Here is a 25,266-nt window from a genome sequence, read left to right as displayed (position 1 = left end):
GGTATTATGCAAAAATACTAAAAGGATAAACTCAGTGGTGGAACAACCAGTCATAAGATTTCACATACCCTCAACAATAAACACAGAAGCTGGTTAAGTGCAAAATTAAGTTTAGACTCTCTGACTTAAGTTTCATTGGCAATGCCAGAGCAACACACTACTCCTATTTTTGGAACTGTTCACAAAAGAAAATCATAGCTCCAATTTAAGCAAGTAAGGAAGGTTGCAGGCAGTACATAATTGTCAGATTATTGGGTACAGGACTGATGTTTGAGAAACAAAGTCAGTTGTGCACTGAAATTCTAGGGCCAATTCTCCGATGGGCACAAGTGTACCTAGAAATCATCACTAATGCAACCTAACTTATGTTAAATTGCTTCCTTGAATAATAAGCACGTAAACAGACAATAAAAGTACCAGTTTCTGTAATATGGTATTAATATGAAGGACCAAAATTAATTTAAGTCAGGAAACTGTGAAGCAGAAGTTTAATATTTTATAGTTGTCTGAAAACCTTCACCATTCCTTGATCTCTCAGAGATTGGCAGCAGTCACAAAATCAAGGCGAATGTTTGCCTCCAGGGACTTGTTTTTTCCAGCTTTGAAATGGGGGTCAAGATGAGCATGGAATAATGCAGATAGAGTCGGGTGCAATAATTATGGGCCCAATAGTTTGACTATGGTAATAGGAAATAGATTGAAGATCTTTGGGGTGAGTTCTTAAACGGAATCAGGCAATCAGATTAGGCTGAGAAAAAGTGAGCAACGTTCTAAAAATCTAACTGCATATTTTGAGGATGTTACACAGATAGTGGGAGGTAAGCCCACACTATTAGAACAAATGCAATTCAAAGTCTTTCAATAATAATATAGTAGATTCACTAACATTTGAGCCTCTGGTATTAATGACAATAAATCAAGCTGGGTTGAAAAACGACTTGGCACCAACTAGCCTTAGGTGGATTTGAATGCATTGCTCCAGCTTCAATGATCTGGATTTAGGTGGGTTTATGATTTGTAAATTTGCAGATGATGCAAATGCGTAAATGCAAGTTCAACAGATAGTCCAGATTACTTTAGATGGATATTCATGTATTGGGAGATTAGGGTCAGAACTGGAAAATTATGCCTATTCTGGATAAGCACAGTAATTTTCATGTGGGCAGAGGGACTAGTCAACAATCGCGTAGCCTCAAAAGAAGTGGTAAATAATGTGGAGGAAGACAGATGTTTGTGTGCATCTCCAAATATAAGGGAGCAAAGGGACAAATTTACTGCTGGAGTAGTATGTATTTTTGGACAAATTCAAAGGAAGCTTCAGCACAAAGAGGTATATTATTCTGCTTTTGCACAAGCCTCGTTCAAGCCTTACATGCAATTTTCTATGTGGTGCTTGGGACCACATATGACAATTAATATTTAAAAAGGAGTGGGAGGAGACCACAAGGCAACTTAAACCTGCCCCACCATTCAATATGATCATGGTTGATCTACTCTGGCCCCAATTCCTCTTCAGTGCAAGTTACCCACAATATATTTCAAATATTTACCTATCTTCACCTAAGTACTCATTAAATACTTATATTTAAGTGATCTGAAGGGGAGGGGTGGGAGTAACAGTAGGTCTGGATGCCACAGGATCTATCTGACTGACCCGAAGCTCTCTTTCCTCTTTGACTGAGTGTCCATCTTTGAAGAGATCTCGCTCTTCAAGGCTGATTAACCCACTGCAACCCATCCTTGGAGAAGGAGTAATTTCATGGAATTTTTTTCTGGAAGGAAAGAGAGGCAGCTTTGGGAAAACTGACAGTACTGACCAGAGCGACAGGTGGCAGCATGGAACGAGTGATTATACTGTGCAAATGATGTTTTACGTGTTAGCTGAAAATCTGGTAAGCATTGTACTTTTGCTAATTACTGTTACTGGAAAATTACCGCTCATCACATAGTAGTATTGACAAAGGGGCAGAGGGGCAGCCTATCAGTTTGTCAGTTATATGGAAGCTATGGTCTCCAATATTTGATACTTCCAACCTGATAAAATGGTTCCAACTGTCTACCTATAGGTGACTCTCTTAATTTTATATACTTCTATCAGGTCTCCCCTCAGCCTCCGGCATTCCAGAGAAAACAATCCAAGTCCGTCCATCCTCTACCTGTAGTTAAAACCCCCAAATCCAGGCATCATTCAGGTAAACTTCCTCTGCACCCTCTCCAAAGACTCCACATCCTTCCTGCATTGGGGCGACCAGAACTGTATGCAATACTCCAAATATGGCCTAACCAAAGTCCTATAAAGCTGAATTATGAGTTCCTGACTAAATGTTTGAAAGCTGGTGATCAACTTATCAAAAATATTCTACCATTTAAAAATTTCCAAGGTTTTTTGGAATATCAAATTGAATTTTTTCTTTGACAATTAAACAAACACAAATCAAAATATCATCAACAGCTGAATGCATGTTAAACTCAGTTTTTTATCATTAACTGAAAAGACAAAATGTATTCATGTTTCAATATACAAAGAATTACTAAAGATGTACAAGTGCTCACACAGAATGGCAACTGGAATTTCCAGACCAAGCATTTTAGTTGTCAGGCAGAATAAGAGCATGGCAATTGTTATTTTCCGTAATGACTATTTTATTAAACAATATTTTATTAAAGCATATAATGCAAAATGAGTAACATTTTTTTCCAATAGAAGATATTCAAATTGTGATGTTATTGTTATTTTGTGACTTTATTTTGAATTAAATCTCTCAGATTTGGTTTAAGGCTTGCAGTTTTTAACAGGATTTCTTTCATCTTTTATTCACCATCACCATTTAACAGATTTTAAATGTTATATCTTGTACTTCAATGGCTGTATAGCTAGAATATTATGACTTAAAGCTGGGGTAATTGAAAATTTGATGCAAGAACCTTAATTAAAGAGCTTGAATACAACCTTCTTGAGTTTAGTTCCTCATGCAGAAGTCACAGCCTAGCACTGCAAGGCAAACACCTTTGGCTTCATCCAATTGAGGACAATTTCCAATTACAGTAGCCATTTCAAATTTCCACATCTCTGTTGTTTATACCTCAGCAAGTTCTATTCCAGCATATAAAATTGCACGTTAATAAATCTGTGGCATAAAAACAATCAGGTGTGTTCACATGATAACCACTGAGGCCTGGTCTGCACATTTATATGAAGCCCAAAGAAGGGTCCCGACGTGAAACATCACCTATCCATGTTCTTCAGGGATGCTGCCTGACCCGCTGAATTGCTCTAGCACTTTATGTCCACATTAATTTACAAGTTGGGGTACAGCTACCTATGATTAGGTAATTTAAAAAAAACTTTAGTCCATTATTGGGCAATTAATTTAGCTATTTACACACTTTAATATGAAAATAGATACACAAGGAACTACAGATGCTGGAATCTTGAATAAACACACAAAGTGCTGGGACAACTCTGCAAGTCAGGCAGCATCTGTGGAGGGAAAGGATAGGCAACCTGAAAAGTAATCTGTCCATGCCCTCCACAGATGCTGCCTGTCATTCTGAGTTACTCAGCACTTAATAAGAAACTTAATATTTGTGACAGCTGCTGAAACATACAAACTTGCATTTAGGAAAAATAATTCCTCCAGTATTTATTTTTGCCATTTCTGTGTACTCTATGATTGTTTAATCTAATGCATATGAATGTTTAATCCCATGCATAAATATCCAAGAGAGAACAATAAACATCATAATCTTTCAACTATAAATTTATTAATAGTCAGTACCATCTTCATGTCTACGTGAATACAATATTTCAAACATATCCATCTTTAATTAGCAAAATATATTACTGTGAAATATATTATATAATGAAAATGCATTTTATCATCCCTTAAAATACAGAAAAAAAACTACACCCTCAAAAAAAGAGATGAGCAATATAATTAAATAAATCAAAACCAAATATATACAGCTTATGGATTAAAACAGTTTGTGTGAATCTCCTGCTGGCCGGAACATTTGTTAAAGTTTCACTGCTGTTTAAATCAGAAAATAAATGACAAAATAATTTTTACCTCATCAAATTGTGCATCATCTTCACAGTTTTCCAGAACTCTTGTATAAAATGAGAGCCCTTGAAATTTAGCAGAGAAAAACATGTCAGAAAAAGGCAATGAACACAGAATTAGTCAATGTTTATACAAGCTGGCTTCAGTTGTATTTTTCACAATCACTTGAAATAAACAATATCGGCATAACACTCAGCAACACAGGCAACATTTTTTCTGCGCATGCTGCTGGCCTTCCGAGCATTTCCAGCAATTTCTGTTTCAGATTTTAAGCATCCACAGATTTTTCAGCATCACAATTCTGTCCAAACTGAACTGTCGTCATCTGTACTGACTCTTAACAGTTAACAGTTTATTAATTTGGATTGGAATATTCTTAGAGAATGAATGTGTGACAATAGTCAGAGGCTCCAAATCCTTATGTACATTTGGAACATATTTGAATATGGCAGCATTTATTTTATATTATAATGCAGTTGGCAATTTTGATGATTAAGAAGGGGAAACAAAATGCTTTAACAAATCAATGGAAATATTTCATTGAAAAACCTGATTCTTTCTGAGATGCTCTATACTGGAAGCAGCAAAACAATGGAGTGATGCACATTAAAAAAAAATGGAGATGCCTCACGAATCCTTTTTAGTGCATATTAGTATTTTCAGGAGTTAAAATTAGCTTGGAATCAACAACCAAAACAATCAAATGATACTCAATGGACCATTTCACACCTCTTCCCTAGTAACTGAACAATTGAGACATCAGGCTGAGTGAGAGCTGTATTTGCAACCTTTAAAATGTCAAATGTTTAATTTAATTTTGAATGTTTTCCTTTCAGTCTCCTTTTAATTCCTCTTTCTCAACCCAATCTCTTTTTGACTTTTATAGGTCTCTTTCTGCAATCAATTTAAACATTCCATTTACTCACGCTGACCTACCTACCATCCATCTTAATCCTTCCTCTATTTCCAATCAAAGAGGATTGAGGTGCTGCTGTCATGGCAGTTGGTGGCTAAATGAATTCAGTATATAGGGTTTTGTAACCTGCTCCATCTATAACATGAGAAATTTGGTTTGCCCTTAAGTGGGGATTAGTAATGGAACACCTTACTTGCTTCAATTGAAAAATAAAGCCTTGAGGGAAGAATTAGATTAAGAATTAGATCTTCCTAAGAGACTCCAATTACATAAAAATGATTTTTGTGCTTTGAAACATTTTAAAAAGTATATTTGTAGGAATATCAGCAACAATATACAATTTTGATATTATGTGTTTATAATATCTAAATAGATAGAGTTTGGAACCACCAGTTATGAGTTTCTTGTACAGGTATTTATCAGACTTAAAACATTTGGTTCGCACTGAACAATGGAGCAAAATATACAAACCAATTTGACACATTTCAGTGGTGCGACACAAAATAAATAAGTCTCTTTATCTTTCCTGTTAAATCATTTTCAAGCACTTCTTTGAAACTGGAAACGTTTTTTATTTTTACAGATGTGGATTAATAAGCAGTCAAAGATTTGTGAAATCCAATTCCTTTTATTTTAGGAATCAGCAGAGTGCACAGGCTCCGATGGCATACCAATAATCTGAGGTGGTTAGCATAAACCAATATGCCTGTTTTTTTTGTGCACCCCTTTTAAGTAAATAAATTTAAACTGATTTATTCAGGAATGGATTTGGCCAAACTTATCATAGAAGTTTCTGGAACACATATCCAGCAGTGGAGGCTCAGAAATGACAGGAGAAGCAACAGATCATAGTACTTTTTTCACGATGATAGATTGTTCTCGCATTTAATATTCAATATAATTGGTTAAACAGGCCACATTGTTGAGGCCGCCAACATTTCCCAACAGGACAGTCAGATCTGATCACTACAGAAATGTTCATAGCGAGTTGAGAGGGTGAGAAGTGTCTCACCCCATCTCCTCTCTTCTTTGAACTGGCTCTTGCCTCTCCACTCTTGGTCCTGATATGACCTGAGGAGAGACATATTGTTGAAATTTTGTCTCTGAGACCCCTCCAGCACAGAAGATAGTCTTCAGCTATTTCAGTCCACTGCATGTGATAGCAAGAAACAGCTGAGAATGCTGGATAAAATAAAGACTGTGGGATCAGGCAACGTGTTAACCGTAGTGCTTAAGTACTCAATAACTTGCTGCATCTCCTATTGTTCCAGTACAATTGCATTGCTGCCATTTCTCCAGCAATTGCTCTTAGAACTTCTTGGAAAATTCAGGACAAATCCAATCCAGCTAATGACAGTCCAATCTGGTCTTAAACATTGACAAGATGATGGAAGATGTGTGTCATCAGTGATGTCAACATGTGACATTTATTTGGATTTTGGCAGGTCCACTTTACTGTAGACTACTTCACAACTTTGGTCAATCATGTGGTGTGATAAAAGTGATTTATCAGGGCAGCAGTTGACTGTGATTGGCATCAAGGTGATGTGATCAAACTGAAATCAATGGACATTAAAAAAAACACATCAGTAGTTAGAGTCAGACATCTCACAAAGGGAAAGTGTAGGAAGGAACTGCAGATGCTGGTTTAAACCAAAGATAGACACAACATGCTGGAGTAACTCAGCGGGACAGGTACACAAAATGCTGAAGAAGTCTGAAGATAAAAGTCTGAAGACAAAAGTCTGGAGAAGGGTTTCAACCCAAAACATCACCCATTCCTTCTCTCCAGAGATGCTGCCTGTCCCACTGAGTCCCAGCATTGTGTGTCTATATTTGGTCTCAGAAAGGAAAATGGTTGTGGTTGCCATAGATCAATAATCAATAATCCCAGGCCCAGGAAAACACTGGAGGAGTTCCTCAGAGTAGTATTCCAGGCACAATCCACCAGCAGATTCCATTCCAAGTTGAACACCATCCTAACTTAAAAATACACTGATCAGCCAAAACATTATGACCACTGACAGGTGAAGTGAATAACATTGGTACCTTCTTACAATGGCATATGTCAAGGGGTGGGATATATTAGGCATCAAGTGAACAGTCAGTTCTTGAAGTTGATGCGTTGGAGGCAGGAGTAAAGACCTGACCGACTTTGACAAGGGCCAAATTGTTATGGCCAGACGACTGGGTCAGAGCATTTCTGAAACGGCAAGGCTTGTGGGGTGCTCCTGGTCAGCAGTGGCGAGTACCTACCGACAGTGGTCCGAGAAGGGACAAACCACAAACTGGTGACAGGATGTTGGGTGCCCAAGGCTCATCGATGCGCGAGGGCAACAAAGGCTATCCCGTCTGGTCTGAACCGACTGCGGAAAGACAACAAGCCGGTGGAGGGAGTGTGATGCTCCGGGCAATGTTCTGCTGGGAAACCCTGGGTCTGGCCATTCATGTGGACGTCAATTTGACACGTGTCACCTAACTAAACATCGTTGCAGACCAGGTACACCCCTTCATGGCAATGGTATTCCTTGATGCCAGTGGCCTCTTTCAGCAGGATAATGCGCCCTGTCACACTACACACATTGTTCGGGAATGGTTTGAGGAACATGATGAAGTGTTCACGGTGTTGCCCTGGCTTCCAAATTCTCCAGATCTCAATCTGATTGAGCATCTGTGGGATGTGCTGGATCGACAAGGCCGATCCACAGAGGCATACCTCGCAACTTACAGGACTTGAAGGATCTGCTGCTAACGTTCTGGTGCCAGATATCACAGGACACCTTCAGGGGTCTTGTAGAGTCCATGCCTCGGCGGGTCAGCGCTGCTTTGGCAGCACACGGAGGACCAACAACATATTCGACAGGTGGTCCTAATGTTTTGGCTGATCGGTGTATATGATTGGTACTTTGTCATCCCTGAATCTAAATCCTGCATCTCCTTCCCCAAATGTATTGTGGGCGCTGCTTCACTAGAAGGACTAGAACAGCTCAAGACGGCAGTCACTGTTGCATTCCTGGGGCAATAAGGATGAGGAAATAAATACTGCCTTTGCTAGCAGTGCCCAGGTCCCAAAAGTTAAGAATTAATTAAAAAAAAATCAGTGCAAGTCATTTGTTTTCCAAAGCTTCTATTATTTTTTTCAAATCTATTAGAAATTAATCTCTTTAGTTGGAAGAGGTCAGCTAGGATTTTATATTTGATCATGCACATCAGAAATCTTTATTCCTTTGCCTTCTTTCTTAACTTTATTTTTTTTTAATCTCTCTTAATCAGCTAAATTACCAGGCAGGGTAAGTCTCCAGGATCCACTTTCCACGTGGAACTCCTTGTAACAGGTATCTACCTGTTGGTGGGCCCTTCCTTGAAATCAACAGAAAGCATTGGATTGTTACACGCCTACACAATTTAGCCTTCCCAGGGAATTATTGCCTGTGCAGCTGCATTATTCATTCCTATAAATGTTTCTGATTCTATATGCATGGGACATGTTGGTAGGTCCTATTGCATGTGATTTATAAATTCACAAAGGTGGAGGTTACTTTTGTGGATGAAACGAAAAGTTGTAGGTTAGAAATTACTCCGATCAACAGTGAGCTGGGTTTTTGAGGGGAACAAAGAAAACAATTTAACATGTTTTAACTGGTGTGAGTGGGTGTGTTGAACATTCACTCAAATGCCTGTACAGTGGAGAGTCATGTGAACTAATGTGGAGGAGTACTTGCCAAGTACAACGATGAAGCATTTAAACCATGAGTCAAGGTAGCTATGCCCCAGCTGCTTAAAGAAAGTAGACATCCAAGCAATTGAAGATGTAGACATCTGTAGTGGCCTGGTGGAGGCCAGAGAAAGGCAAGACGCCAGGCAGTGTTTTGTGAGATTCTTTATTAGGCTGTGAGCTCCTGCCCACAGCGTAGTTCTCCTAGGGAATAGCTACGCCTTCCCTTGGTCTGGCTTTTAACCCCTCTCCCTGTCCGTCACGTAACGAGGGGGCTGACCCAAGGAGTGGCCCGATCCGCCACAGGACCCCCCCCAAGAACCGGAGGTACAAAACGGACAGGAGGGCGCACGAGGCGACCAGCCCGGGTGCGCACCATGACCGGCGCAGGGACCGGCGGCTGACCGACAGGTGGAGGGGTCGAAACAGAGACCGTAGGGGGTAGCTTGGACGGGGGGCGACCGCGCGGGCGGGGCTGCGCAACCAGCACCGGCCGATCAATGTCCACGTGTGCCGGCTTCAGCCGTGCGACCGAAACAGTCTCTCTGCGGCCCCCCATGTCCAGAACGAATGTGGCCGAGCCGTGTTGCAGGACCCGGAAGGGGCCCTCGTATGGCCGCTGGAGAAGTGATCGGTGTGCGTCCCTGCGCAGGAATACAAACTGGCAGTCCTCCAGAGCGGCAGGGACGTGTGGCTGGAATGTCCCATGACGTGACGTGGGCACAGGTGCCAGCCTGCCCACCGTCTGCCGAAGACGTTGCAGGGCGTCAGACGGCTGCTCCACTCGACCCTGGGCTGGTGGGATGAACTCCCCGGGAACCGTCAAGGGGGCCCCGTACACCAACTCGGCGGAGGAGGAGGCCAAGTCCTCCTTGGGTGCGGTGCGGATCCCCAGCAACACCCACGGCAGGGCGTCCACCCAGTCTGGGCCCGTGAGCCGAGCCTTCAGGGCAGCTTTCAGCTGGCGGTGAAAGCGTTCCACCAACCCGTTCGACTGTGGATGGTACGCCGTAGTGTGGTGTAGGCTGACACCCAAGAGTCTTGCCATGGCCGACCACAGTTCCGAAGTGAACTGTGGCCCCCGGTCGGATGTAATGTCCAGTGGCACCCCGAACCGGGCGATCCAGTGCGCCGCCAAGGCCCGCGCGCAGGTGGCCGTCGAGGTGTCTGCCAGCGGAATGGCCTCCGGCCACCGCGTGAAGCGATCTACCACCGTGAAGAGGTGGGTCATGCCCCGGGACGGCGGCAGGGGCCCCACGATGTCCACATGAATGTGGTCGAAGCGCTGCCGAGGGACACGAAACTCTTGCAGAGGCGCACGCACGTGTCGCTGGATTTTTGAAGTTTGGCACGGGATGCAGGTGCGTGCCCAGTGTGCGACCTGCTTACGCAGCCCGTGCCACATGAAACGGGAGGATACAAGGGCCACCGTCGCCCGAATGGAGGGGTGAGACAGCCCGTGGAGCACCTCGAATACCCTGCGACGCCAGACGACAGGGACGATGGGCCGCGGCAGGCCAGTGGAGGTGTCGCATAACAGTGTTGTATCCCCGGGGCCACAGACAATGTCCTCCAGCTGCAGGCCGGACACGGCCGTACGATAGGCGGCCATCTCCTCGTCCCCCAGCTGTGCGGCTGCTAGGGCGGAATAGTCGATCCCCCCGGCCATTTGTAGGACGGCGTGGATCGCGGGTCTAGACAGGGCGTCGGCCACCCTGTTGTTTTTTCCTTCCACGAACCGAATCGAGGTGGTGTATTCCGACACATAAGCCAATTGTCTCTGTTGCCGCGCAGACCACTGATCGGAAACCTTTGCGAACGCAAAGGTGAGTGGCTTATGGTCGGTGAACGCGGTGAAGGGTCTCCCCTCTAGGAAGTACCGAAAGTGGCGTACCGCGAGGTAGAGGGCGAGGAGCTCCCGGTCGAACGCGCTGTAATGCCGTTGGGCTCCGCTGAGGTGCCTGCTAAAGAAGGCGAGTGGCCGTCAACACCCGTCGATGTGCTGCTCTAGCACCGCACCAACCGCCACCTCAGATGCGTCCACGGTCAGGGCGGTTGGGGCATCCTCCTTAGGATGGACGAGCATCGTGGCCCTGGCTAGGGCCTCCTTAGCCTGCTCAAAGGCCGCTCCTGCTTCGTCGTCCCACTCGAGCTCCTTGCGGCGACCAGCCATGAGGTGGAAGAGTGGGCGCATAGTTCTGGCCACCGACGGCAGGAAGCGGTGATAGAACGAGACCATCCCAACGAATTCCTGCAGGCCCTTGACAGTGGTCGGTCGGGGGAAACGGCGGACAGCTTCGACCCTGTCCGGAAGAGGTACCACCCCTTGTGGGGTCACCCGATGGCCGAGGAAATCGATGGACGTCACCCCAAAACGGCACTTGGAAGTGTTGATGGACAAACCGTACTCGCTGAGGCGTTTACACAGCTGGCGGAGGTGGGTGCAGTGCTCCTGCTTCGAGCGGCTGGCCACGAGTACGTCGTCCAAATACACAAAGACGAATTCCAGGCCACGGCACACACAGTCCATAAGCCGTTGGAAGGCCTGTGCGGCGTTCTTCAACCCGAACGGCATCCGTAGGAACTCGAATAGGCCGAACGGGGTGATGATGGCAGTCTTGGGGATGTCATCGGGGTGGACCGGGATTTGATTATATCCACGCACAAGATCCACCTTGGAGAACACGGAAGCTCCGGCCAGGTGGGCATTAAAGTCCTGGATGTGCGGAACCGGGTACCTGTCGGGAACGGTCGCGTCATTTAAGCGCCGATAGTCCCCGCACGGTCGCCAACCCCCGTCCGCCTTGGGGACCAAGTGGAGTGGTGACGCCCACGGGCTATCGGAGGGGCGCACGATGCCCATTGACTCCATTTGACGAAACTCCTCTCGAGCTAGACGGAGCTTGTCTGGAGCGAGACGCCGCGCTCGGGCGTGCACGGGTGGGCCGGTGGTGGGGATGTGATGTTGCACCCCGTGCTTGGGAGCGGAGGAGGAGAAGTGGGTTTCCACAATGTCCGGGAAGTCCGCCAGGATGCGCGCGTACGTCGCATCCACGGACGACAGGTGTCCAACGTTGGGGGAGACCGGCCTCATCAGAAGGCTGCGTGTTCAAATCACGTCGGGGTCACCAATGTAGTGGCCTGGCGGAGGCCAGAGAAAGGCAAGACGCCAGGCAGTGTTTTGTGAGATTCTTTATTAGGCTGTGAGCTCCTGCCCACAGCGTAGTTCTCCTAGGGAATAGCTACGCCTTCCCTTGGTCTGGCTTTTAACCCCTCTCCCTGTCCGTCACGTAACGAGGGGGCTGACCCAAGGAGTGGCCCGATCCGCCACACATCCAAGCAATTTAAAGACGTATAAAATTATAAAAGGACTAGATAAGCTAGATGCAGGAAAAATGTTCCCATTGTTGGGGGAGTCCAGAACCAGGGGACACAGTCTAAGAATAAAGGGGAAACCATTTAAAACTGAGGTGAGAAGAAACTTTTTCACCCAGAGAGTTGTGAATTTGTGGAATTCTCTGCCACAGAAGGCAGTGGAGGCCAATTCACTGGATGAATTTAAAAGAGAGTTAGATAGAGCTCTATGGGCTAGTTGAATCAAGGAATATGGGGAGAAGGCAGGCACAGGTTACTGATTGTAGATTATCGCCATGATCACAATGAATGGCGGTGCTGGCTCAAAAGGCCAAATGGCCTCCTCTTGCACCTATTTTCTATGTTTCTAAGATCAGACTGTAGCCTTGTTTGATGAATGATGGTCTGTGAGAATCTTAATGGTATCCAATGCCTCCAATAAGCCCCAGAAGTCTATTTCACCAAGGGTCTGGGGTAAATCACTGCTATCTAAAGCTGCTCAGGTCACAGTATAACTTACAAAAATAATCAAATTTGATGAAATCTATAGTAAGGCGAGCTACTTTATAACTATAAAGAAAGATGTATTTATAGAGCATGTAGGAGCTATTTACGCTTAAATTAGTTACTGTTATTGTATTATGGCCATGTTTAATATTTCTAATTTCTATTTGTCTGTACTTTGGAAGGTGGGATTTGATACATAGAGGGGCATGTCTACATCTGAGGAGGCTGGCGTAGCCACAGAGATTGGGTCAATAGACAATAGACAATAGGTGCAGGAGTAGGCCATTCAGCCCTTCGAGCCAGCACCGCCATTCAATGCGATCATGGCTGATCACTCTCAATCAGTACCCCGTTCCTGCCTTCTCCCCATACCCCCTCACTCCGCTATCCTTAAGAGCTCTATCCAGCTCTCTCTTGAAAGCATCCAACGAACTGGCCTCCACTACCTTCTGAGGCAGAGAATTCCACACCTTCACCACTCTCTGACTGAAAAAGTTCTTCCTCATCTCCGTTCTAGGTAGCGCAGCGGTAGAGTTGCTGCTTTACAGCGAATGCAGCGCCGGAGACTCAGGTTCGATTCTGACTACGGGTGCTGCACTGTAAGGAGTTTGTACGTTCTCCCCGTGACCTGCGTGGGTTTACTCCGAGATCTTCGGTTTCCTCCCACACTCCAAAGACGTACAGGTATGTAGGTTAATTGGCTGGGTAAATGTAAAAATTGTCCCTAGTGGGTGTAGGATAGTGTTAATGTACGGGGATCACTGGGCGGCACGGACTTGGAGGGCCGAAAAGGCCTGTTTCCGGCTGTATGTATATGATATGATATGATAAATGGCCTACCCCTTATTCTTAAACTGTGGCCCCTTGTTCTGGACTCCCCCAACATTGGGAACATGTTTCCTGCCTCTAATGTGTCCAATCCCCTAATTATCTTATATGTTTCAATAAGATCCCCCCTCATCCTTCTAAATTCCAGTGTATACAAGCCTAATTGCTCCAGCCTTTCAACATACGACAGTCCCGCCATTCCGGGAATTAACCTAGTGAACCTACGCTGCACGCCTTCAATAGCAAGAATATCCTTCCTCAAATTTGGAGACCAAAACTGCACACAGTACTCCAGGTGCGGTCTCACCAGGGCCCGGTACAACTGTAGAAGGACCTCTTTGCTCCTATACTCAACTCCTCTTGTTACGAAGGCCAACATTCCATTGGCTTTCTTCACTGCCTGCTGTACCTGCATGCTTCCTTTCAGTGACTGATGCACTCGGACACCCAGATCTCGTTGAACATCCCCTCTTCCTAACTTGACACCATTCAGATAATAATCTGCCTTTCTATTCTTACTTCCAAAGTGCATAACCTCACACTTATCTACATTAAACTGCATCTGCCATGTATCCGCCCATTCACACAACCTGTCCAAGTCACCCTGCAGCCTTATTGCATCTTCCTCACAATTCACACTACCCCCCAGCTTAGTATCATCTGCAAATTTGCTAATGGTACTTTTAATCCCTTCATCTAAGTCATTAATGTATATCGTAAATAGCTGGGGTCCCAGCACCGAACCTTGCGGTACCCCACTGGTCACTGCCTGCCATTCCGAAAGGGACCCATTTATCCCCACTCTTTGCTTTCTGTCTGTCAACCAATTTTCTATCCATGTCAGTACCCTACCCCCAATACCATGTGCTCTAATTTTGCCCACTAATCTCCTATGTGGGACCTTGTCGAAGGCTTTCTGAAAGTCGAGGTACACCACATCCGACTCTCCCCTGTCAATTTTCCTAGTTACATCCTCAAAAAATTCCAGTAGATTTGTCAAGCATGATTTCCCCTTCGTAAATCCATGCTGACTCGGAATGATCCTGTTACTGCTATCCAAATGCTCAGCAATTTCGTCTTTTATAATTGACTCCAGCATCTTCCCCACCACTGATGTCAGACTAACTGGTCTATAATTACCCGTTTTCTCTCTCCCTCCTTTCTTAAAAAGTGGGATAACATTTGCTATCCTCCAATCCACAGGAACTGATCCTGAATCTATAGAACATTGAAAAATGATCTCCAATGCTTCCACTATTTCTAGAGCCACCTCCTTAAGTACCCTGGGATGCAGACCATCAGGCCCTGGTGATTTATCAGCCTTCAGTCCCATCAGTCTACCCAAAACCATTTCCTGCCTAATGTGGATTTCCTTCAGTTCCTCCATCACCCTAGGTTCTCCGGCCCCTAGAACATTTGGGAGATTGTGTGTATCTTCCTCAGTGAAGACAGATCCAAAGTAACGGTTTAACTCATCTGCCATTTCTTTGTTCCCCATAATAAATTCCCCTGCTTTTGTCTTCAAGGGACCCACATTTGCCTTGACTATTTTTTTCTTCTTCACGTACCTAAAAAAACTTTTGCTATCCTTCTTTATATTATTGGCTAGTTTATCCTCGTTTAGTCTCGTTCCGAGTTTAGTCTCGGAGGATAGAGCGAAAACAGTTTTTTACCACACGGTAACGAACACACAGTAACGACCAAACGGTAATGACTGTGTTGTTTAAAGAGGAAACAGTTGATAAGAACGATAAGCTATGAATTATTCTTTTGATTTGTGCTACTTTAATAAAGACCAATTAATCAAGAAACAGCGTTTGGAAGATTCGTTTTTGATATCTTAGAGTGCGGTGTGTGCGTAAGCTATATCTCCACCACATCCCTGGGCAGTAATGGCCATTGAAGTTGGACTTTGAGAAGGTATAGAAACTTCCATTACATTTAAGTTAAAAAATGATCTACGAGTGGATAAGTAAAATCTGATTCAACAGTGGAACTGAAGAAGAAGCTGGATCTCTGCCAGAGATTAGAGGTTCAATCCTGGAACAAAGAATCTGCCGGTTGCAGGTAAAGTGACACGGTCTACACCTTGATCATTGGAAGATTGAAGATTTCATTGACCGGGTACCATGAGTATAAGAAATTAACTGCAGATGCTGGTACAAATCGAAGGTATTTATTCACAAAATGCTGGAGTAACTCAACAGGTCAGGCAGCATCTCGGGAGAGAAGGAATGGGTGATGTTTCGGGTCGAGACCCTTCTTCAGACTGATGTCAGGGGGGCGGGAACAAGGAAGGATATAGGTGGAGACAGGAAGATAGAGGGAGATCTGGGAAGGAGGAGGGGAAGAGAGGGACAGAAGAACTATTTAAAGTTGGAGAAGTCGATGTTCATACCACTGGGCTGCAAGCTGCCCAGGCGAAATATGAGGTGCTGTTCCTCCAATTTCCGGTGGGCCTCACTATGGCACTGGAGGAGGCCCATGACAGAAAGGTCAGACTGGGAATAGGAGGGGGAGTTGAAGTGCTCGGCCATCGGGAGATCAGTTTGGTCAATGTGGACCGAGCGCAGGTGTTGAGCGAATCGATCGCTGAGCCTGCGCTTGGTTTCGCCAAGGTAAATAAGTTGACATCTAGAGCAGTGGATGCAATAGATGAGGTTGGAGGAGGTGCAGGTGAACCTTTGTCTCACCTGGAAAGACTGTTTGGGTCCTTGGATGGAGTTGAAGGGGAGGTAAAGGGACAGGTGTTGCATCTCTTGCGGTTGCAGGGGAAAGTGCCCGGGGTTGGGGTGGTTTGGGTAGGAAGGGACGAGTGGACCAGGGAGTTATGGAGGGAACGGTCTCTGCGGAACGCAGAGCGGGGAGGGGATGGGATATGGCCGGTGGTGGGGTCCTGTTGTAGGTGACGGAAATGTTGGCGGATGATTTGTTGGATCCCCTGGCTGGTGGGCTGGAAGATGAGAATGAGGGGGATTCTGTCCTTGTTGCGAGTGGGGGGAGGGGGAGCAAGAGCAAAGCTGCGGGATGTGGAAGAGACCCTAGTGAGAGCCTCATCTATAATGGAGGAGGGGAAGCCCCGTTTCCTAAAGAATGAGGACATCTCTGACACCCTAGTATGAAACACCTCATCCCGGGCGCAGATGCGGCGTAGACGGAGGAATTGGGAGTAGGGGATAGACTTTTTGCAGGGGACCGGGTGGGAAGAAGTGTAGTCCAGATAGCTGTGCGAGTCAGTGGGTTTATAGTAAATGTCCGTCACTAGTCTGTCTCCTGTGATGGAGATGGTGAGGTCCAGAAATGGGAGGGAGATGTCGGAGATAGTCCAGGTATATTTAAGGGCAGGATGGAAATTGGAAGTGAAGTGTATGAAGTCAGTGAGTTCTGCATGGGTACAAGAGGTAGCACCAATGCAGCCGTCGATGTAGCGGAGGTAGAGTTCGGGGATGGGTACCGTGAGTAGATTGACTGTTTAGTCGTATTTGTACCAAGAAGAACAAGTTTAAAAGCCTGTGGGAATATTCTGCAGAATGACTGGAAACCGTAAGAAGCTTGTTTATGCTACTTGAAGATAAGCAACCAGCACTGTATATGACCTTGAAAATAACGATGTTGTGAGCTTCTACAAGATAAGATGTACTCACCTAGCGCTTGTTTACCATAGATACTGGCAAGAAGACCTTCATAACCTTGAAGTTAATAATGTGTTTTGAAGAAATACCCATTCTGTTTTGAATTCTTCTGGCGTTTATAGAACATTGTGATAAGCATCAATTCATCATGGATCTTCCATCAGGTAAGTATGAAGAAGAATCACCACAGGAGGGAGATGCGGAGCCAGAATCAAGATGATATGAGAAGAGAAACGTCAAGCTCACTGAGCTGGGAAAGGCAGCCTACCTGGAAAGATACCAGAAGGATAGAGACAAGTTGTGGAACATGTCATCAAGTTAATTGAATGCCAGAAGGAACCAATGGAATCAGATGACAATGCGAGGAAAGTACAATCTAATCTGGATCAATTACTCGACCTCTGCCATGAGGTTGGAGAAGCTGTGCAACAAGGTGTTGAAGTGTGAGAAGAAATTACACCTCAGGATAGTGTCTCGAACATTTCAGCATGAAGATCAAGATATAAATCTGGTTCTGTAGCCAGTTCAACTACAAGGGTCTCTGCTCAAATGGAAGCCGAAGCTGAGATGGCTGCTCTCTCGCTAGAAGCTGCCACCTTGCAGAAAAAAAGAAAAACAGCCAAAAAAGACAATTGAGAAAGGAGAAGGAACGGTTGGAAATAGCCACAAGCTGGCAGTTGCTGGAGCAAGGAGGGACATACTGGAAGGCCAAAGATCAAAATGTGGCTCGAGCCAGTTCCATGTTAGACCACCCCCACATCCTACACACCAGGGGCAATTCACAGAAATCAATCAACTAACAAACCTGCATGTCTTTGGAATGTGGGAGGAAACCGGAGCACCCAGAGAAAAGCAAGGCAGTCACAGGTAGAATGTGCATACTCCACACAGACAGCACACATAATCAGGATTGAAACCAGGTCTCTGGCACTGTGACGCAGCTGGTCTAACACTGTAGATAGACACAAAAAGCTGGAGTAACTCAGCGGGACAGGCCACATCTCTGGAGAGAAGGGATGGGTGATGTTTCAGGTCAAGAGCCTTTTTCAGACTGTGCCGCCCTGTAAATGGCTCTCTGATGCTTGCTGGTTAACATTCACCATGACCCTAATATTTACATTAGTCACTTAAAGTGAGGGTGATTTGCAGCAGTCAATTAACCTAATAATCAATGCATCTTTGGAATGTAGGAGGAAGCTCAAGAATGTTGTTGATCATCACCGGCATGTTGAACATCACCGGCACAGCCCTATCCTGGTTCAAATCTTACCTCTCTGACAGACACCAGTTCATCTCCATTAACAACTGTAAATCCCCCACCGCTCCCCTCCCCCCCCCAAGGTGTCCCCCAAGGCTCAGTCCTTTGCCCCCTCCTCTTCATCCTCTACCTGTTCCCCCTTGGTCAATTAATCCGCCGTCATGGTCTCAACTTCCACTGCTTCGCCGATGATATCCAGCTCCTCATCTCCACCAAGTCAATCTCCCCCACCACACACTCTACATTGACAAACTGCATCACTGAAATAAAATCTTGGCTTCAATCAAATTTCCTCAAACTCAATTGCAACAAATCTGAAATCATCATCATTGGTCCAAAAACGCTCACCAAATCCACCCAAAACTTCATCCTCAACATTGATGGTCTCCCAGTATCCACCTCCCCTCACATTCGGAATCTTGGAATCATCTTTGATCAAACCCTCTCCTTCGACAAACACATCAAACACATCACAAAGACAGCCTTCTTCCACCTCAAAAACATTGCCCGTCTCCGTCCATCCCTCTCCTCCACAGCTGCAGAAAGCCTCATCCACGCCTTCATCACCTCCCGTCTGGACTACTGCAACAACCTCCTCTATGGCGCACCCTCAAAAATCATCAGTAAACTTCAATACATTCAAAACTCCGCTGCCCGTCTACTCACCCACACCCCGATCCGTGACCATATCACCCCCGTCCTTTACAAACTCCACTGGCTCCCCATCCCCCAGAGAATCCAGTACAAAATCCTCCTCATGACCTACAAAGCCCTCCATAACCTGGCCCCATCCTACCTGACCAACCTCCTCCACAGGCACACTCCCACCTGCACCCTCCGCTCTGCTGCTGCCAACCTCCTATCCCCCCACATCCGGACCAAACTCAGATCCTGGGGGGACAGGGCTTTCTCCATCGCTGCTCCCACCCTATGGAACTCACTACCCCAAACCGTTAGAGACTCCTCCACACTCACCACATTCAAAACATCGCTGAAGTCTCACCTGTTCAGTACTGCCTTCAACCACTGAAGGTCACCTCACCATCTGTCTCCTTTCTCTGTTCGTTTACTTATTTACTTATTTATCTATTTATTCATTTCCCTATGTTCTCTAAATCTCTGTAAAGCGTCTTTGAGTATATGAAAAGCGCTATATAAATATAATGCATTATTATTATTATTATTATTATCATTACTTTTGTAATAATATCTGGTTGGTTCCAGTCCAGTCTGAAGGGGGGACGTGGTCACAGGGAGAATGTGCAAACAGACAGCACTGGAGGTCAGGTCTGGAGCTGTGAGTCATGCGTGATACTTCCAGTGCCATCTTATTGCCTATGAAGCACAAAATAATTGACGAGGTTAGGAAAATTTATTTATACAGCTTCTTGCAAATGTATTCAGAATCTAGGTATATTTTCAAATTGCAAATTGGGTAATTGCTTAAAAGAATCATTTGTATGGATCAAGCAGATGAGTGGAATTAGACTCCTTAGTTGTTGCAGAAAACACAATGGCCATAGACTTGGCCGGTTGCTGAACACTTTATTCCCATACTGACCTTTCTGTCCTGGGCCTCCTCCACTGTCAGAGTGAGGCCCAATGGAAATTGGAAGAACAGCATCTCTTATTTCACTTGTACATTGCTGCAAAATGACTGGCTTTGAGATGAGTACTTTCAAAAGAATGCCTCACTCATCAGCTATTCTTCATTGAAATTATAAAGGTGACATTCAGATATTCTGCCATAATTCAACAGACAACAGGAAAAAAAGCGCCTTCATCATCAATGTACAGTTTGTGCAAGCAGCTCTATTGTCCCATATATTTCTGTATACGATTAAATGACTTTTACCTAACCTGCTCATCAATTTATTTCAATGAATGGATCTATTACATTCTGTATTTTAACTTCCAAAAAGTGTTTTAACTGCTTTACGTTAGTCTGATTGAACACACATGAACATACTTATATGCACACACACTCAGCTTTTGTTTTCCTTCAACAAAATGCGTCAAAACTATGTAGCATTACAGCCATGGGCAATTGAAGGACTATCATCTTCTGCAACACTGCTGGATATTTCTCTTAATGGTTATTTAATAGCACATCATAATTATTTGATATAATTAAAATATCATTCTGGTTATATCCTTTTTAAACCTGTTGATAAACAGCTGAGAAAGCTTCCCAATTGAAAAGTTTGCTGTGCAGGACAGCATGTTCAATACATTTCCTAAAGTACAAATATTTTCACACTGTTATATAATCATGTTTATATGCCTTTCTACATGTAATTCACTGATGCATGTACAAGATGTGTAGGAAAATAACTGCAGATGCTGGCACAAATCGAAGGTATCACAAAATGCTGGAGTAACTCAGCAGGTCAGGCAGCATCTAGGAGAGAGGGAATGGGTGACATCTCGGGTCGAGACCCAAATTGTCACCCATTCCCTCTCTCCTAGATGCATGTACAAGTGTACCGACATGCCAAAAAGATTGAACTAAACATCAAAAGTAATTTCAGAGGTATTTCAACCTTAGTTAATATTTTTGACACAAAATATATTGGCACAATAATGATTTTAAATCTATGATAAAACCAACATATTTGCATTGCAAGTTATTTCGGACCCTTTTTTAACATTAGGTGGAACCCAGGGAGATTTTCTTTTAGTTTTGAATCAATCAAGATCATTTAGGTTCCAAATTGCAGGTTACCCCTCACTTTGAATGGAGCTTGGCATTGATTTCAGTCGCAACGATTTTTAAGTTTGGGCTCCCTGCTGCAGTATAGAATGGTTGCAACACTCTACAAGTTACTATATTTAATAAATAACAACAGCTAATTGCATTTATGTAGCATTTTTAATGCTGTAATCTGTGCAAGATAATTCACAGTAGAATTATCTACCAAAACAATTGGTACGACAGTAGGGCAGACAATTATACATTTGATCAAAAGCGATCATTTTAAATAGTGCCTCAAAAGTAGGGAGTTGGAGAGGTGAGGTGCTTGAGTAAGGGAGTTCTAAAACTTAGGACCTTACCAGGTAATGGTGCAACTGCAAGTGGTGAAGGGATTAAAAGTATGAATAATCAGGAGGATTGAATTGAATGGTTTTGAGTACCTTGGATGACAACAGGAATGGTAACGGTTACATAGATAGAGGAATGTCTATATAGTTCTGGAACGTTTTCAACAAATGGAAAGTGAGATTGTGAAATTGAAACATTGCCTAATCAACAATGATGCTAGCACACAATGAAGAGTGAAATGCATGACTACAAGGTAGGTGAAATGCATGAGAGTTTGATTGCATACACCTGACCTTGGTTCATAGTGAGAACAAAGGAAGCTATTCCAGTATTATCAGAGAATATCTGGTCAGGCAATAGGTGGTTAGTTAGTAATAAGGAGGCAGACTCTACCAAGCTTAAAAATGGTGCAGATGAGAAGGTTAAAAGTCACCTTAAGATCCAATGCGATTCCCCACCAAATGGCCGACTGAAGGTGACTAAGAAAGATTTTACTGCAGATTGCACTGCAGTGACTATCTTTTTGGGAGGGCGTAGAAGTGAATTATCCGAATTTTACTGGGAGAACTTGGTGCAATTTGTTTCCTCTGCCCTTTAAATAGATTGTTTACTGAGTAAATTGACTATGCTGTTCAGTTAATCGTACGTGCAATCAGCCTCAAATTCATTGGGTGACAATATAATGGCAAAAAGGCAATGTCAGCAGAAGTCTGCAGGTGTTCGTCTCATATGATATTTACCCACCAACCAGCATCACTAAAGGATATTGTTATTTATCTCTCTCATACGGTGGCAAGGCTATTTGTCAATTGGCAGCTATTATTGGCTCCATTTAAACTGCCTATGAAACTCCTCGGTTCCAAAGATGCTTCCATGACTGCAATTTCAACTTTATAATATGGTGACCTAATAACCCTTCCTACTCCCTAGTTAAATGTAACAACTGGACTAATGAAGCACCGGACGTTGTCCTGTACCCACCGCTCAACTTGCAGTTCACCGTACGTCTGTTTTTTAGAACTTTCCATCTGAGGCCAGGGGAAATGTAATATAATTTAAACATTTAAAAGTTAGATAAAAGTATAATTTTGCTTAACCCCCGGTCTTCGCTAAAGTGACACCAACTGGAAAATATGGAATGGAATATATTTATGGAATATATTTTTATTACATTGATAAAGTTAAGCATCCTGGAGGGAAGGAGGTTGCTGGGCTCCATCGGAAGATGATACAATTTTCTTAAATAATAGTCAACGGTAACCCAAGAACTGATGAAGGGGTTATTTCATAACATTCCGATGGCGTGACAATGTCCATGTTTCTTGTACCCGTGATCAAGGGAATAAGAAAAGAATTGATCTGAAAGTTAACTCCCATTTAACATAGTTGCGGCCCGACCCACTGAGTGTTTTCCGTATTTTCATTTTTTGGAGGAAAATCCAAAGAAAAATCCAAACATTCTAGGCGTCCATAAAACCAAAATAATGACTGGCCGCGTTACTGAGTCAATGCTTAAGATTTCAGGATTTAAGATCTTCTTTGTCCGCTATTTCAATGGCAATATGAAACCGTTCATTTGCTTAAAACGCTTCGTTAAATTAGCAGACTGAAGAATGTCATCCCAAGCACTAACACAGGGCTCAGCAACAATTTGTACACTTTATTACTGTATCTAGAAGATGCAAAAAAACAATTCACAGAAACATGTTGATTTGAACGTCTCCCCTGAACGCCGTTCACGTCCTACAGATTGCACTCATCTGACACAACGGAAGACACGAAAGTAAGTGGAAGGCATCGTGTGCTTCGCCAGCATCACCGGCGACAAGCCCCCATTCCTCACCCTTCCATTCACCAGCCCAGCCGGCAACCACCACCATCGCCATGGATGCAGATGGTATTAAAAAAAAACTTTTTTCTGCATGTTGTCGCGCATGATAGACTGGAACAGATATTAGCTCCTGCCGTGACAGATATCAAAACAAACACAACCTGCATTCATGTTGACTATTACCATAGATTATATGCCAAATATATAAATAATATAATTGCCACAATACTTTTTAAACACGTTGTTAAAAGGATGCAATGGCACAACATTGCAGAGTTATCTTAACCAGGTTGATGGATGGATTATCAAAATATACCAGGCTTAGCATTTGATAGTAATTCAGACTGATATCCAGTTCCCCCGAGCCCAGTCCACTTCTCTGGACATCACAACTTTCTTTCGTGCCAACACTGAATGGATTTTGCCCGGTATAGTACAAGTCAGCCTGCCCCACACCTGGATATTTCTCGAGGAGTCCACCTCCAATAATCTGGTATCGCATTAAAACCAACCCGCTGCATCCAGATGCGGCGCATTGCCATGTAAATGCAATCCGCGGACAAAAAAACACAAAATAGAGAGATTCTCTCAGTTTACCTCGAAAGGTTACTTTGGCGATGCGGTCACCTTTCCCCCGGAGATCGGTGACGGTTTTCAGATGCACTACGAGAGCCATGCTGAGCTGGAGTGGGGTGCTGCCCAGAGCAGGTGCCGCCACACTCTGGCTCGCCTTCCTCGCTCAGTACAACACAGCGCTGAGCAGCCACAGAGAGAAGCAGTACTCGGCGTCTCCTCCCCCCCTGGGCAACTCACCACGGAGCATGCAGTGTGGTGTTAGGATCCCTAAATAATTTAGACGATTCATTAACAGAGCGGATATCGCTGACAATTTTTTAAAAATTGAAACTGCTCCACAATCATATTTGCAACCTGCAACAGACGTCGGTTAAGTCAGTCCAGCTGTTGGGGGGCGTGAACATGCAGTGTGTAGATTGCTGCAAATACATTTCCAGTGCACACACATACATGGTGAAAGAGATTCCTGGTGCATTGGGTTATTAGGCACATCGGGAATTCTATGTGCAGGAAAGAACTGCAGTTGCTGGTTTAAATCGAAGATAGACACAAAATGCTGGAGTAACTCAGCGGGACAGGCAGCATCTCTGGGGAGAAGGAATGGGTGACCTGAAGAAGGGTCTCGACCCGAAAAGTCACCCATTCCTTCTCCCCAGAGATGCTGCCTGTCCCGCTGAGTTACTCCAGCATTTTGTGTCTATCGTGAATTCTATTTTGGGCGTGTTCCTATCCAGGCAGGAGAAATTACGTTGAGAAATTTTTAAACATTGGCTGAGGCAATAGGCAAATATTTTTTCAGTGTGGGAGAACAATAAATAGTCCAGAGTTAGAGGTTATCCGATGGTTCTAATGGCAAAAGGGGACATGAAGTAGGCGATAGCAGTAAAGAAGAAGTGCTGGGGAAATTGAGGGGATTAAATAGGAAGAGGTCCCCTGTCCAGATATGCAATTCCCCAATGGGAAGACTCCGGAGATCAAACAGGCCGGTATCAGTTGTTGGCAAAACATTGGAATTTATCATTAAGGACATAATATGAGGAAACAGAAAAAAACCCAGGATAAAATGAGGCAGTCAACATAGTTTCATGCAATGGAAAGCGTGCTTTGTTAATGTAATCAATAATCGCGGATGCAATCAGCAAGTTGGGTGATTGGGAACCAGTACATACTTCTCAAAAAAGCTTTCACAAACAGCTTATGTTTCCTTTCTCGTGTGATTACGACCCGTTGTACTCATATGGCGTGCTGCTATATACTATGATTTGCCTGGATAACATTCAAAACAAGTGTTTTCACCGTTTCTGTGTACACATAACAACAATAAACCAATGGTAATATCAATAACAAAAGGCACTTTGAATAACTCAGAAAAAGTCGCCTGGCCGTTCCCTCCCCAGATACTGTCTGAGTTCCCCCAAGATTCCAGCACCTGCAGTTTTCTGTGTAAAATCTGCAGTTTTCCGGTAAAATTGCGACAATCGGCGATTTGATGGCGTGGCATTTGGAGGCCGATTACTGTGCTCCCGTTGACACGCCCAGTGC

At 44.2% G+C, this 25,266-nt stretch overlaps 1 protein-coding gene across 9 annotated transcripts in view; it reads right to left on the bottom strand.

Moving 5' to 3' along the window:
* Positions 1 to 24,077, bottom strand: part of otofa (otoferlin a) — a 224,433-nt gene extending 200,356 nt beyond the window's left edge. For all 9 annotated transcript variants that reach the window (XM_078399342.1, XM_078399345.1, XM_078399340.1 and 6 more), the window contains exons 1-2: positions 23,746 to 24,077; positions 4,071 to 4,129 (exon numbers count right to left, since the gene is read on the bottom strand). In XM_078399342.1, coding sequence (XP_078255468.1) covers positions 4,071 to 4,129; positions 23,746 to 23,824 — 138 coding nt within the window. In that variant the 5' untranslated portion in view covers positions 23,825 to 24,077. The remainder of the gene's footprint in view (positions 1 to 4,070; positions 4,130 to 23,745) is intronic.
* Between the last annotated feature and the right edge of the window lie 1,189 nt (positions 24,078 to 25,266).

This window comes from Rhinoraja longicauda, chromosome 5 (genome assembly GCF_053455715.1).
Source record: "Rhinoraja longicauda isolate Sanriku21f chromosome 5, sRhiLon1.1, whole genome shotgun sequence".
NCBI classification, from domain to species: Eukaryota; Metazoa; Chordata; class Chondrichthyes; order Rajiformes; family Arhynchobatidae; genus Rhinoraja; species Rhinoraja longicauda.
This window is presented reverse-complemented; position numbering and strand designations above follow the sequence as displayed.